This window comes from Mustela erminea, chromosome 6 (genome assembly GCF_009829155.1).
Source record: "Mustela erminea isolate mMusErm1 chromosome 6, mMusErm1.Pri, whole genome shotgun sequence".
In the NCBI taxonomy this organism is placed as follows: domain Eukaryota; kingdom Metazoa; phylum Chordata; class Mammalia; order Carnivora; family Mustelidae; genus Mustela; species Mustela erminea.
Window position 1 is genome coordinate 112,446,117 of NC_045619.1, and position 16,389 is coordinate 112,462,505.

General features: G+C 38.3%; 1 protein-coding gene across 17 annotated transcripts in view; it reads left to right on the plus strand.

Annotated features, from left to right (window-relative positions):
• PARD3 (par-3 family cell polarity regulator) overlaps window positions 1–16,389 on the plus strand; it is a 645,516-nt gene that overhangs the window by 459,802 nt on the left and 169,325 nt on the right. For 14 of the 17 annotated variants that reach the window (XM_032350010.1, XM_032350015.1, XM_032350011.1 and 11 more), the window contains one exon: window positions 15,703–15,813. The exons of the other annotated variants lie outside the window; for them this stretch is intronic. In XM_032350010.1, the coding sequence (XP_032205901.1) occupies window positions 15,703–15,813 (111 nt within the window). The remainder of the gene's footprint in view (window positions 1–15,702; window positions 15,814–16,389) is intronic. 17 annotated transcript variants of the gene reach the window in all.

Here is a 16,389-nt window from a genome sequence, read left to right on the forward strand (position 1 = left end):
GTGTGCTGTGCTCTGATGTACTGGTGAGAGCCGGCTGAGCAGAATGGTGAAGAGCCTGGACGCCGAGGTCCATCCCCTGGGTCCAAATCCCAGCTGTACACTCACCAGCCTTGCATTTGCAGCAAGTTAATGAAGCCCTTTGTGCTTCACTTTTCTTGCTTGTCAAGTATGCATAATAATGGTACCTGCCTCACCCCGTTGTTTGGAAGCTAAAATGAGTCACTGTATCCCAGGCACCTCAGAACCCCTCCTGCTACAAAGAAAGCAAGCTCTCTGTAAATGGTAGCTGCTCCTGATGTTACTGTTATTATGGTGTAACTCACTTGTTTGGAAATGCTAGAGGAGTCCTACCAAATTGATTTTACATTTTTAACAGGTTGCAACGTACAATCGAAAAATACTGTTTCGGTGCTGGAAGTCCTGTAGGTTTGCAGCGGGTGGGGAATGAGAGGCCATTCAAGAGAATGGCTTGATACATTGACATTTTTTAAGAAAATTAAAAGGACTGTAGCAACGGTGTGTGGGAGGAACTAAGGAGCTGGCCCAGAGCTTGGGGCCGGGAGCTCTGCAGGGCAGCTGTTGTAAAAATGGTGGCCAGCCACGGGGTGGCCACTGGGACAGAGATACGATACGTATTTCTCAGGAGGCATCTAGAGGACCTGGGGATTTGATAGATGTAAAAAATGAGAGAGAAAAATGAGTAAGAAGTAATTTCTACCGTTTGGGCCTGAGAAAGTAGACTGATGGTGTTTACACTGATGGAAAACCCTGAAGGAATGTCCCTTCTGGAGGAGGAAGTGGGACCTGTTGAATCTGACTGGTTGGTGCTTGTGTGCGAAATACCCCAGTGGACGTCACCAGGGAGCAGATGAGCAGGAGGGGCTGTAGAGATTAGGAAGTCGGAGACCAAAAAGGTGAAGGCCAATGTGCTGGGGACCCTTCAAATATCGGGGGGCAGCTTAGCGTGCGGAGTGGGGCCGTGGAAGGTTTTGGTGACCGAGAGGCTGCTGCAGATAGAAAACCAGATTATGATTGTTAAAGCCAAGGCAAGGGTGTGTCTTTTATTAATTAGAAGGATATGGCCCACAGTGTTTCTGCTGAGAAGTCCGATGGACTCACAGGCCTGGCTGCATGGGAATTCTAGCATCGTACATGTCACTGACAGTTTTGAATGGTTACCCGTTTCAGGGTTTCTGTAGGATGGCAGTACACACAGAATCTCTGGATGCTAATGCTTGTTCCAAGTTAGGGATATAATATATTAATTCCTGTGGTAAGACGCAAGCTCTTTTTTTTTCCCAACACTCGCTACACAAACACAGAAACCTGTGCTGATTTCTGTATTTTTGAGCAATAGAAATTACATTTTAAGTGACATATTTATCCCCATTGCAGACCTTCACAAAGAATTACAGAAACTAGGATATGAGGGATTAATTTTAACAAATTTAATGATTGGTTTTGTTGACCATGAGGTCCGAGAGAATTTCTCATTCCCTCTCTCTGTGTAGTCTTCCTCCTCTGTCTGTCTTGGCAGGTGTCTTACTGCTGAGTCTGTGACCAGAGTTGAGTGGGATCAGGATGACACCAGCTGCTCTGAATTGTAATAGGACCTTAGTTCAATTTTCTCTCCTGTTTACAAAACAATAGAAGTACTTAGTTCAGATAACAAAGCTTGCTTCCTAACAGTTCCTGCTTTAAAATTACGTGTTTTTTTAAATTTAATTTAATTTTTTCAGCATTCCAAGATTCATTTTGAAACTTTTTTTTTTTCAAATTGTGACATTTAACCATTATAACACATAATAAGAGTCCTCACTGTATACTTATGTACATCTCAGACTGTTTCCCAGGATGTATTTTCTCAAGATTCGTCAGTGCTTCCATTCCCGTGGCTTCTAAAAGAGAACAAACCGATTTTACGATTTACAGATATCTTTGTGTTTCAAGGCCACCGTGTTCATCTTTTATGTTCTATCCAAGGGGATATAAAGTTTGGGATATAGTCAAACTATTAATGCTTTATGTAAACTATTGAAATTGGTATATTGAGCGTGTGCCCATTATTTTTAGTTTGTTGCCTTTTCTGAAGGGTTCCTAGCTGTGCACTGCCTATCTGCATTATTTTAAGAAAACTTTTTATTATTTTTTTACAGGTGATTTTAATATCATGAATCATTCTGTATATTATGCACTTTATAGTCATTGTTGCATTCCAAAACATTTCAACTAGGTTTCTTTCTGGAAATATATTTCCCATGAAAATAGAGAATTATGTGTATTTCCTGCTGTGACACGATTTTGATTTCTTTTATATCTTCAATAATAAAATACTATAAGCTAAGTATCATTTTTTAAAAAGTAGAAAACGTAACTAGTTAGCTGTTGTTTGGTCATAGGTACCATTGCAGTCTTTACATAATTTACTACTACGATTTTAGATCTGCCTTCACAATTTTCATGAACAAATAGAAAAAAGTGTATGTAACATTTTCCCTATGGAGTTCTTTTTTTTTGGAAAGGTCGCATATTTAAATATAGTTTTATCCATACGGGTCTTATTATCTTTACTGTCAAAATTCCGTGCTTTTACTCTTACAAGTAGATCCCTCTCTGTGGAGTCTAGCAGAATTCCTTTGAATGTTATTTTTCTTGTGAGATGGAAGTTCGGTAATTCACCAAAGCAGAATTTTCGTACTATTTCCAGGTAGTCTGGTCAGCCTTGGGAAATCCTTCTTTCATTTAGGAGCGTCCTCCGTTCTGTGTATATAGTGCGGCTGACAGGCAGCCAACTAAGTTAGAAAGAAGCACTTATTAGCGACCAAAGTAATAGAAAGTGTGTGAAGGAGTCTCCAGTCACCAACTGTCGAATATCCAAATAGCACAGAAACAATGAGGAGAAAATGAAAATCATTTTTGACTCATGGAATGTTGTTTTCATCTCGATTTCATACTGAAAGTCTTTCAGTTGGAATTGCAGGGTTGGCCAAAAGAGATGAGGCTTTGTGCGGGTGGTTATTTTCAGTTGTCGCCATTAATTCTGCTGTTACAGTCTTGGCTGGCTTCCTCCTGCCCCCCATCAGCCACCTTGGGTTAACCTTGACGGTGACACCCCTAAGAGTAGATTAGTTGCCGGGAACCGTGGGCCTGAAGAGTGAGGTGCTGACGGGAGGGTGTGATCATTTACAAAGATGCTTCAAAGAACATATTTTTCTTTTCTGTTTGGAAAGCCCAATATATGAAAGAAAACTGTCTTTCTTGCCTTCTTATCTCCATGCCTTTATCTGGGACAAATTGGTTTGGTTGCAGCACAGACCCAAGGAACTGTCGTTTAAATGAGACAAGGCTTATTTGTCTCTAATTTGCAAGAAGTCCGGAGAAAGGCAGTCCAGGGCTTCTGTGCTAGGCCCAGAGTGTCAGCAGTGTGATCCCCTTTGTTCATTCAGCCATCCTTACTACATGTGTCTTTATTTTTTTAATTGTGCTAAAATAGCCATAATGTTTACCATCTTAACCGTGTTTAAGTGTGCTGGCCAGGGGCATTAACATTCACGTTGCCGTGTGGCTGTCACTACCGTCTGTCCCAGAACTCTTTCTCTCACACATCCTGACACCATGTGTCCTCTAAACACCAAACCCATTTCCCCGTCCCCCACCCATTACCACCACGGTTCTGTTTTCTTTCTCTCTAAACTTGACCATTCTGGATACTTCCAACAGTAGTTATGTCACTGGCTTATTTCGTTTAGCATAACGTCCTCCAGATCCGTCGTGCTGTAACCCGTGACAGGATTTCCTTCCTTTTTAAGGCTGAATAATATTCCACTCTACTTCTATCTCACATTTTGTTTATCCATTCGTCCATCAACAGACAGTTTGCATCCGTCTTTTAGCTTGTGTGAGTCATGTCGCAATGAACACGAGTGTCTTAAACATGTATTTCTACCCTTGTGGTCCCTTCGTGGTTACAGCTGCAGCCATCTTATCAGAATTCTAAGCAAGAAGCAGCAGGAAGGGGGAAAGGGAACTTTCAGTGGAATCGGCCGCCTTTCTACAGATCATTCCCAGAAGTCCCATATCAATTTCTATGACCCATAATTTAACAATAAAAGTAATGATAAAACAGTTAGTACTTTTGGAGACCTTATTTGTGTCAGGGCAGAGTGCATGTATAATTCACTGAATTCTCATGTAAACCCATGAGGGTGATCGCATTTTACTAAAGAGGAAATTGAGGCTCAGAGAGGCTCAGCGAGTTGCCCTCAGGGCTTCTGGCAGTGTCTAATGACTCCTTGGTTGTCGTCCACGGGGAGGAGTGCTAGCGGTAGGTACAGTTAGAGGCACGGATGCTGCTGAACGTCCCATGATGCACGAGAGAGCCCCCTCCGCCACCCCATGCAGTCTACTGCCCAGGATTGTCTCTGGGTCAAAATTTCAAGAATGCCAAGGCTGGAAAAACATTGCCCCTGCCCAGTCCCAGCCTCTATGTGACATGTCCTTGCGTTGTTGATTTTCAGACAAGCTACCCAAATGCTTCTGTGTCTTATGTCAGGTTGTCCTTCGATCCCCCTTGAGCAGCTCACTTCAGTTATTCTGTTGGGGGGAACCCTACCCCGTGCATGTTGGTGGGTGTTTAAGAATTAGCATTACACTGGAAATGCTCAAGTATGTTGCAGTCTATCTGGTGTTTCACCCTCAAAGGTGCTTACGTAGTGATCTTCCTTAAAGTTTATATTTAATATGATCTCAGCGTCCTAAATAAAGATTTTACTTCCTGAGTGACCAGTACATATAAAATAACACGAGGAACCTAAGAGGCATTCAGAGAGGCTGAGGTCAGTCTAAGGGGAGGCGAGGGTTCTGTGGTAGAAAGAAGCGGGGTGTGGATTTGAAGCTCTGTCTTCCCAGCCCGGCCCCACCGCCCCTGCCACCTCACCCGGCCACCTCGGGCTCCTGTTCACACGTCTCCCTCTTGTGTCTTCTAAGAACTAAATGAAAGAATATGGATGTTAAGCTTTTTGGAATTGTAAGGTGCTGTACATCTGTCAGCTCGTGTTATTTAAGTTCTTTTCTCATGGCCTTTTGTCCCTTAGATTATTTCTTTCTGCATTAGTTTCTTAGTTTCTAGATAGGTGTCCTGAGTGCCTTTGCTAAAAAGGATGTAAGGGTTATCTCGATCATTTGGGGTAGAAGTCTATTTATATTACATACTATCCCCATAAAGTGACGTTGGCTAATACCCCCTGATTGTACACACTCGTTTCGGCCTGACAGCTTCAACTTCAGCCAAGGAAAAGCAGCATAATGATCTCCCGTCAAAGCAGCCGTCACTGGGGAGACTTGAGAATTTAAACTGAGACCCGTGGGCTTGGCTCTGGTTCCAGGACGGTTTCTTGGACAAACAGGGTGCATGCACTCTCGCCGAGCTCTGCTTTTTTGGCCCACGCCTGCCGCGGAGCTGGTGGGGCCGCAGACCACACAGCAGGCCAGGCAGATGAGACCCTGCTGGGGAGATGGAAATCCGCTGGGCGGAGAGGAATTCCAGGCCAGTGTGCAAATCAACAAGTTCTATATTTAAACGCTTGCTGAACTATTTTGTCAAATAAGGAAAAATGTGGTGGTTTGCCATTTGTCACATCTCATGTTCCCTGTTCCACGGGGGCTGTGCTGATTGGACATGAGACAGTAAACACGTCTCCTTACTCCGAGGCCTTGTCGCTCGAGACCCTGAGCCATCCGGACTTCAGACCCTCCCTGGCAGCTGCGCTCTGAGCCACAGTTGAGTCATAACTCTGAGGCGGTCCTGTGTGTCCGGGTAGAGTGAATCACAGTGTGGAAGAGGAGTGGAGCTTTTCTAGAAAACGGCCGTGGCCATTCTCCCCGTCAGCCGGCCCTCGTCTGTGTGTGTGAAACTCACCAGGACCGAGGCGTGCTGCAGGAACTCCGACTTGACCCAGATGTGGGACCATGAGGCCTTTGTTCCTTGAGCGGATGGTGCGACCGAGGGAGGCCGGGACAGCCAGTAGCCTCCAGCTCACACCCCAAAGAACCCTTTGTTGGGCCTTCTCAAACGTGTCAGCTCCCTACTATTAAATCTGAATATGCAAAAGATAAAAAATGAAAGTCGGTACCTCTTAATTTACTCTGTAGAGAGCGTTCTCTAAGAAATGTGAATCAACAGAAATTGTTTCTTCTCATCAACAGAAAAAAGTGCTGACTGACACCTTAACTTTACAGATAATGAGATCTTTGGGGAAGTTTTAATCTTTCAAAGTTTCCAGGAGCTATACAAAAGGTCTCTCCCCTTCCCATCCTCCAGTCATCAATGATCATATTTTCTTTGTCACTTCCCTTGCTCTGTAAACACAGTACAGAACATATTTGAGAGGGTTTCCGCTGTATCTATAACTAAATATCTCCTATCAGTAGTTAAAACTTGGACTTCGACTTGCAGTACGTATTTAATGGAGGGTGAATATTTCCAGCTCAAAAAAGATATTCCTAAAGGGTACCTGTGTTTGCATTGCCACAGAAGCATTTATAACCTGGACGCCAATTTGAGTATCAGGCAGATGACAATGGAAATTACTAGGATTATCTCTGGTGCTAAATACTTCCGATTCTTTGTCCTAATAGGAAAAAAGGTGTAGGGTAACCTATCTTTCTACCTTTTACGTTTTATGTTTCTCAAGTGCCCTTTTGAATAGATGTGTTTCTTGACTTAGGTCTCATTAGCATTTCTTATAGGGACTGCCTTTGGGGCAGTACCACTTGCTAAATTGTTCTGATGCTTTAAGAAAAGGAAAACCATGGTAACCAGATGTAGGGTATGATTATTTGCCTCTGACCTGGCAAAGTGTTGGATTTAACAAAAGAAGCTTAATAGAAATGTTCAAATTGACCCTTCTCATCACTTGGGCTGCTCAGAGCTCAATCAATCTCTCATTATTATCCGAGTTATTCGAGCAAAGGCAGCAGTGATAGTATTTTTCATAATCACTTCTTGAGCCAAATGTAATTTGCAATTTGGAGTATTGTATTATGAAACAATAATGCATTAAAAGGAACAGTGCAAGAATTAGGAGTATAGTAGTAAAGAAAGGATCCAGAGAAGTAGTTGTGTGAAAGGCATTCTCAGAATCATTAGAAGTGGACATGACTGATTTCAGTGCCAAATTAAGCATTTATAAAAAAAAAAAAAAACAGAATTACGTGTTGTTTTTATTATGTTTAGGTGTGTGTGTTTATTTTATATATAAATAAATTTTATATTATACATTATATATTTATATTTAATAATATATATAAATATACACATATTTATATATAAATATATATTTTATATTATATATACATATCATTTAATATAAAGTCAGTGTAGTTAAAGGGGAAACAAAAAATATACTTTTCATATTATTTGCATCTGCATGTTTGGTGTTATGGGTGTTAGGGGTTTGTGTGGTTTGATTACCTGTGTGGGTATATGTTGAAAAAAAAATAAGGTGTATCAAGCCTTATAAAAATCTTGTATGGAATAGTAATTACTAATTTACCCCATTTTACAAAGGGAATTTATTTGCTACAGAAAATGTCATGTAGTCCATGAACTAGCTGATGCCTGAAAGGCTTTAACATCATAATTAAGATATACTTCCACTCATCTTCTGTCATTTTCCTTGAATGGCTCTTAGTACAGATTATAAATATTATTTCAGAGTTATTTATGTATTTATCTTGTGTTTCGGAGGATTACTGTGTCTGCTTGTTTTTTTTTTTTTCTCTTAAGTCTTTCTATCTAGATCCTGTGGTTGTGTGTGTATGTGCGTGTGTGTGTGTGTGTTTGGGTTTGGTGTTGTTTTTAAGATATTTGGGATTTACAGTGATGTTTGTAAAATTAATATTGATAATGTGCCAGGTTCAATTTCTTTACTGTTGTTTTAATATTTCCTTGTTCCATACATATCCTTCCAGGACTCCTGAAGTGCTGGGTTACTAGGCATCTCAGTGCATCCTTGATTAGATAACACAGGCTATGCCAAGGGAAGAGTGCACTTATAAGGACACTTAATGGGTGTCCTGAAAAGGGTGTGTTGTCCATTAAGGGTTCATATACTACATGTCTAAAGGCTGTTCTAGCTTGGTTAAATAGAAGCTATATTTTCTTTAAAAAAAAAAAAAAAAGTTCTTTTTCCTTTTCTGGATGTCAAGCAACCCAAATTTAGTTTATTAAATCTAATCAGACTAGCACTGATGAAAACTGTACACAATCAAATAATGGTTCTCAAGTTTGTGAATTTCCTTCTAAAGAGAACCCCTGCTAAACTCCGCCAAGTTAAAACGGCATCCCATTTTATAAAAGCACTATCAAGTTGTCATGTACCCTTTCTAAGCCTCCGTTCTCATCATTGTTGATTACCAGGGTTTTTTTTTGCCTAAATAGAAGCTTTCTGCTTTTCATAATCAGCCTTCTCTTCCCTGATTCACCCAGCATTGCCACAATCTACTGCTGAGCAAATCAGTGCACGATCATGGTAGCGAGTTCTTAAAATGTCACTAAAATATGTGAGATCCTGTATGGGAAGGACATATTAGAAGTGACTTGTTTTTTTCCTTATTTATAAAATGGAGGCTGAGCCACCAAAAAAAAAAAAAAAAAAAAAAAAAAGAAGAAGAAGAAGAAGAAGAAGAGATGGGGGGAGGGCTAGCCAGAAACTATGAGTGTGTGATTATAAAAGATAAATGCACTCGTTGAATTCTTGCTGTTTTACCCTTGGATTGGGTTTGGACAGTTTGACACGTTTCTGCTGTTGCCTGGCAGTATTTGCATATGTCAGTACAGACAATTTTGACTTGTGGAGTATCATTGTATTTAGAAATATTGGCAATGTCCTAGCAATGGGTATGTGGGTCATTTTTAAGATCCTTCCCAATGTTGAGGATCAGTTCTTAACCTTGCGTCCAGATTCGTGGTCTTCACAGACAAGTGCCATTTGGGAACAATGTCCTTTGGACCTCACTGCTGCAGGAAATGCAAGATTTATCTCATTTATTTCCACAAAGATGGTTTAACAGCTGCTCTGATCATAAAAGAATAAGAGTGTTAGACTGTCTTTGGTTCCTCAAGTTTGTTTTTTTCTTGGTTCCTCAAGTTTTTGAGGCTGGGTGTGGTGAAAAGAGTCTTGGGCCTGTCTTGGGTAAAAAGAGTCTAATGTCCGGGTTTGCTACTTGCTCTATGGCCTGTGAAATCATTAAATCCCCTTAAGGTTCCCCCTAAAGAGGAGGATGATGGTAACACCCACCTCACAGGCTAGTTGTGGAAATCAATGAGATAAAGTACATAATAAAAATTCAATAAATTCTACTTAAATGTAATTAAATAATCAAAAGAGCATCCAACAGGTGTTCAATTATATGTCTCACTTAGGATTTACACGAAGTGAACTTCATAGGTCTGGGAATTTCAATTTCTCTAGGAGTATCCAAGTTTAGAATCACTGAGATCTCTTAAACTACATATGAGGTGACCTGAACTCTGTTTTTAGTTTGCAGTGTGACTTTGGGCAGCTCTGCATACTTCTTGAGCCTCAGTTTCTTTGTTTGTCAAATATGGACATTGAATTCGGTGACCAATCTTTAGACTTTGATTTTCAGAAATGTGCACATATACCTTCTGTGCATATGGGTAAGAGTGCAGTAGAATATTCTATAAAGATATATAGCTAGATTTTTTTTCCAACTAAAATTTAGAACCGTTTAAGGCTTTAAGACAAAAATAAGTTCAATAGGGATGGCTGGGTGGCTCAGTCGGTTAAGCATCTGCCTTCAGCTCAGGTCATGATCCCAGGGTCCTGGGTTTGAGTCCCATATCTTGCTCCTTGCTCAGTGGGGAGTCTGCTCCTCCCTCTGCCGGCTGCTCCTCCAGCTTGCACTGTCTCTCTCTGACAAATAAATAAAAATCTTAAAAAAAAAAATGTTCATAATTGTGTTAGAGACCATAGTGATGAATTGAGAGCATTGCTGACAGCAAGAATGTGGAAAAAGATTGAACCAGAATCAACTGAAAAGATTTTCTAGAGAAACTTGGATCAAAACCATTTAGGAAAAAGTATGACACAAAAGGAAAATAGAGAAATAGTGTTACAAGCTCATGGTTTTGCTTTGATTTGGGTGAACAGAGTATTCCTGAGGCATTTCAGAGAATTTGATAGAACATCAGAATAACACAGGACAGGGTTTTCAGTTTTGCTGTAGAGTCTTGATTCCAGCTCATTGTACTGCTGGATCTCAAGGATCTTTAGGGCAAAGGGCAGCATTATCACAGCAGACAGTGGACGAGGACAGGTTAACACAGTGGCTAAACTAACTGTGTCTATGAGAAACACCGGGAAGATTCCAGAAAGAGATAATGAGTTCCCAGAGAAAGGAAGTGATTAAACCATGTGGTGGTGCAAATATATAAAGATGAGGGCCAAAAGACAGCATGGGGTATTGAGTTAAGTGCATGGTGGCCGCTCCAGTGGAGAAGTTGGTGTTGGGGGAGGACTGGGCTTCTAGTCACTGACACGAAATTTGTATTTGAGCCATTTCAGTTCTCTCCCCCAGGCAAGCGTTATCACTTAACCTACACATTGGTTAGGGTAAAAAGTAAGGCAAATATTATAGCAAACCCTCCTTAGAAATGAAGACCTTGCTAATTGGCAGTGAGAAATACCAACCTTCTAAGTGACATTTCAGTGATTTTCTTTATTGAAGAAAATCTTACTTCAAAAATTATTCCTCAAAGCTCGCAAGATAATTGGTGCTGGGTGTTCTGTTCATCTATTTTTAAGTATGGCAGAAGATTTTTAAGACTTCTACTATATCACATTTTCAAATACAATACTAGGAAGTTCCATTTATTACAAATCCAATTATATTTTTATTTTATTTATAGTAGGATGCTGTGTGTTCTATCACTCAGCATAATTTTTTCTGAAGGTCTCTAATTTTAGTAGCAATATAATAGTAAGATATTTCACTGTTATTTATACTGCAGAGAGAATTAGGTTAATTTACTAAAAGCTGAAATGATGGCTCAATAGCATGAAACTCTTACCAGTAAATTTTTAATGACAGTTCTTTCTATAGAAAACAACAGAATTTTGTTGTAGTCCTTTGTTATTCTTTTTTTTTCCCTCTTTCCCCTTTCATCAACAAGTGCATGGTTTTGCCCATTGTTCTTTACTATAGTAATAAATATGGCCGATCTGGCAGACGGCAGTGATCTCATTTGTAACGTGTCATAGTGAAACCCATTTAGCAGATTACTTGAAGATTACTTTAGCTGAATGAAAACATTGCTGTATTCCTTATGAAGAAAGCCATATGTTTAAGAAATGTTAGAATCAATTCTACTCTGGTAAGACAGGGCTCATCAGGCTGTATCTTATTGTGAAGGAGTCTTTGGTGGCTTGGCATTTTTTCCACAGTGCCTTCTTCAGGTAGCAGTACCTCTGAAATTTTTCTCTATCAACTTCTTCTCAAGCTTCCTATTTTTCTTTTTGTCTCCATGCTTTTGTGTTTTGTTTTTGTTGTTGTTGTTATTGTTGTTTTTGTCTTTCTTGAGAGAGAGAAAGAGAGAGAGAGAGCATGAGCAGGGGAAGGGACAGGGGGAGGGGAGAGAGAATCTCAAGCAGATGCCATGCTGAGCGCAGGGTCTGTGTCTGGGCTGCACCCCAGGACCCTGAGATCATGGACCTGAGCTGAAATCAAGAGTCTGACACTTAACTGACTGCATCACCCCACCACCCCCATGTTTGTGTTTTTCAAAGGTCATTTCCTTATGTTAATATATCCTAAGATATGACTAGCAAATTCTTCCTGGAGTGGTAGGGTCCATGACTGCTTTCTAGTCTAGCGTCACACCCATTGGATGGTGGAGTTTTCTGTTTGAACATGTTGGGGGTAGGGGGAAGGTTAGTCAGAAGGCTGTTCCAAAACTGATCCTTTGCTGGAAATGGGTTTGGACCTACCATTATTAGTACATGATTTTTTCAGCCTTGCTCTTCTTTGGAACATGACCCATTTGAAATTCATCCATGGCTTTTAAAAGATAATAAAATAAATGTAGTTGGTATTTTCCAAGTTTTAAGCAGCTTGGTATTAAATGATTGTCTTCATAGACTGATCACCGATTTTAGCTGTGAAACTGACTTTGAAAATACATGTGTAACTGAAAGTTTTCATGGACATCCTGTCCCGCCTCTTTGCAGGAAAAATTAAACACTGTAAGAGAACACTACAATATATTGTCAATGAGAATGAATGAGGGCATAGCTACGCTCTTGTTCTTTTTACACTCTAGAACAGTTGGTATATATTTTTTTCACCTATTGTCTTTATTTTATTCTGTCAAAAAATTACACAAGGGATTCATTTTTACCCCAATTATAAAGTAATATGCTGTGCTTTTATAGTATGTCTTAAAGAAATCACATAATTTATTAACTAAGGCAGGCATTAAGGGAAATGTCCAAATGCTAACCTAGAAACATTTTATCTGTGCTTTCTTTGCTTTTTAATATATCAATCTTGAATTTATAATGTCAAAAGGAAAGTATACTGTAACAGTTTGATAATAAATTTACATATAATAAAATAGTATATTTTATTCAGGGCTTGCCTAGGACACTAATATTTTTAATATCAAATAAATGAGAAAAAAATTCACTTCTTAAATCTGAATCAGGATTCACTTTTTTTTATTCTTTTTAATCATGTGTATTTAAGATGAAACTTGAAAGTTAATAGATTGAGATCTAAAACAGAAACCTTTTCAGCTTTCAGGCTGAGATCATTAAAAAAAAGATCTAACATAGCTGATTAAAACTCTATGTTAGGGGGTGCCTGGGTGGCTCAGTGGGTTACAGCTTCTGCCTTTGGCTCAGGTCATGATCCCAGGGTCCTGGGATCGAGCCCCACATCGGGCTCTCTGCTCAGCAGGGAGCCTGCTTCCTCCTCTCTCTCTGCCTGCCTCTGTGCCTACTTGTGATCTCTATCTGTCAAATAAATAAATGAAATCTTTAAAAAAACAAAAACAAAAATAACTCTATGTTAGGTTTGGGACCAAAAATATCTTAACTGTTTTAAAACATGGCAAAGTCATCCACTCTCAGTTTTCCCTCATATTATTAACTCAAAGGAATGTTGTACATGATCTTCTTGTAAGATTAAACTGTACCTTTTGGTACAGATAGAGATACAATTGACCCTTAAAATACAGGGATTGGGGTGCCGATCCTATGTGCTTTTGAAAATTCATGGGTAACATTGGACTCCAAATAAATTTAAGTACTAATAACCAACTGTTGACCTTACTGATAATATAACTAGTTGACTAACACAGATTTTATGTATGTGTTATATATATCGTATTCTTAGAATAAAGTAAGCTAGAGAAAAGAGAATGTTAAGAAAAACTTGAGGAGAAAATACATTCACAGTACTGTACTATATTTATCAAAAATACCAAAAAACAAAAAACCACAAACCTGGGTATAAGTGGATCCATGTTGTTTAAGCGTCAACTATGTATCTTGTGTCATGGTGTAGTGCTTTATAAATATGATACAGGTTTGAATGTATGTAATTTACAATGTGAACCAGCCCAGGCCTTTAAAAGCAAAACAAAACAAGTTTGCAGCATTGTATCATTGGAGGGATATTTATGCACTGGAAAACTAAATGTTTAAAATGATTTACCTTTAGAAAGCCCTCATCTAAGTAAATATCATGTAAAGATTTGAACTTAACACTTTTCTTGAAGTTGGAATTTAATACGTTTTCTATTTCCAGATGCCTCAGTGTTGCAGAATTTTCAGGATGGGAATTCATGGGGGCTTTAAATACCATCTACATGCTGATGATGCTCACATTAATTTGTCCAGTTCTGTCCTCTTTCCTGAACCCCCTGTAGATGCTTAATAAATTTTTGTCAAATGAATGAACATTATGTTTTAGATGTTGGCTCCTGCTGTGATGTATCAGTTTTTTATGTTCGCTTTTTCATTTGTTTATTAATTCATTCTATAAAGTCAGTCATTATGCCTAACTCTTAGTCATTATTGATATATTGACAAAAATAAAGGCAAGAGAAAGTTTTTATTTTTAATGCTTTGTGTTTGTTTTAAAAACATAGTGCATATTTTATCCCTTGTGGGAAGTGGTCAGATTCTGGGCCTAACTTCTTAGGGAGTTTTTTTTTCCTCTTTTTCTTTTTCCCTTTTTGCAGTTGCAGTGATTTTCCAATTTCCAAATACCGTTACAATTTAAGGGTAGATTTGCTTTATAGAAGTTAATTTTATAGACAGTTTTGAATGCTGTCTAATAATATACGTAACTTTTGAAGGATGAGTGATGGTAGTTATTTTAACTTTTTTCTATTTTAACATTTTAAGAATGTACTCCCTTATTTCTAAACCCCTTTGTAAACAGTGTTCCTTTAGTAAACGTGTAAGATATTCCCATGTACACTTCATGCATAAACCATTATTTGAAATCAGATTTGTGTTAATAGAAGAAAGACCTATGCTACCAACCAAGCCATTAATTAAAATATCTTTTTCTCTTTAATATCAGTTTTGGACTACTGTTTATTTATTTATTTATTTAACTCTTCTTTTCAATGTGATTAATTGTTCATCATAAACTAGATTTCTGAAAGAAATATTCGATGTATTTTATATACTCATGAATGCTTAGTTTGTCCTCTGAAAGAAATATTCGATGTATTTTATATACTCATGAATGCTTAGTTGAGTAACTGTCTATAAAAGGTTTTTTTTTTTGAAATATCTGGTGACAAAATCACTAAAAGGAGTATTATTTGAGGGTATGTAACGCATGCATTCCAGGCAGCATGGTCTCTTTTAGAGGAAAGCAGCAGAACAGGACCAAGAATTGACAGCAAATCTAGGCTCCAGAGATATTTCGGATGATGCCAGCATGGAGTATTAGTGTTTTCGCAGGGAGCCTCCAGCTCCGTGGCCATCTGTGAAAGTTTGTGTGGACCGGTTTTGAATCATGTTTGTTTTTGATCAGATACAGATTTCAAAGGCAAAGATGCCATATTCAGCAATTGCTTTCCATCAGATTTCAGAATAGCATTTGAGGAGAATGCCTTAAAGCTTTCAATTTAATAAGCTCAAAGCATTGTAGCAGTGTAAATTATCCTTTGTACTTTAAACCTTGCAAACATGACCTTGTTTGTCAGTTTTTAAACTATGATGAATGTTTCCAATAAACCTGACTGTGAAAATAAGAATAGTTGTTTATGGAGAGATTAAGTAGATGATTGCAGATTACCATTCTTTGGTCATAAGAGCAACCCGTTCTAATGCAGATTTTTGGCCTCTAGCATTTAAAGTATTTAATTCCGTTCAGTAAAGATGAACTGCAGAGTTGTTTTTTATTTTTGTTTCTCCAAAGGAGAAAGGGGGGATTGAGGCCATTTTCAAAAGGGTTGTCTCTGGAAAGTTCTCATTAAAAATGAATCCAGTAATCTGATTGAAAATATTCATATTGGGCAAAAACTGGAGAATTACAGAACTTTTGACCCTCATTTTGAGGAAGGTCGCATTTCATTGAGTAGATATGTCTTTGTCACAAAAGAATGAAAACTCATTTTGTATATATTGACAAGTTAGAATTTTTTGTTATCAACAGGTTTGGCAAACATCGAAAAGATGACAAGATTGAGAAAACGGGTAAAATAAAAATACAGGACTCCCTTACGTCAGAAGATGAGAGGATACGAATGAAGCAGGAGCAGGAGAGGTAGACTTCAGTCATTTGATTAAATCTCACCAGATAGAGTTTTTTGTCCTTCCTACTCTTTTTTCTTTCTTTCTTTCTTTTTTTCTTTAATATGAAGAATCTATACTCAATGGGTTTTTAGTTTTTCTGTGTCAGTCTGAACACTGATGGTTGTGGGATAGATACAATGTAAAGGAAGATTCAAGGAAAAAAACGTGTATTTATATGAGGCATTAAAGTGAATGTTAATGGTTGAGTTAAGATCTTTGCCTAGAAGAGAGTAGGGCATATTAGATGAATTAAATAAACATTAAGACTGAATTTATGATCACTCTTAAAATCACAAGGAAATAGTTACAATACCATTTCATTCATTTATGAATATATAGTATTTTGTGATAATTTTTAAGACTATTTCTCTGGCAATAAAACTGAATTTTTATATCTCTTTTAAAATATTTTGATTTATAATAAGACTCAAGAAGGCTTTCTTGCTATGTTGTTTTCCTCTCAAACCTGACATTTGTTTCTTTTTTTTTTTCTTTTTATTTCCCTATCATATTTTATGAAATTATCACTTGAATTTGATTGTATCTC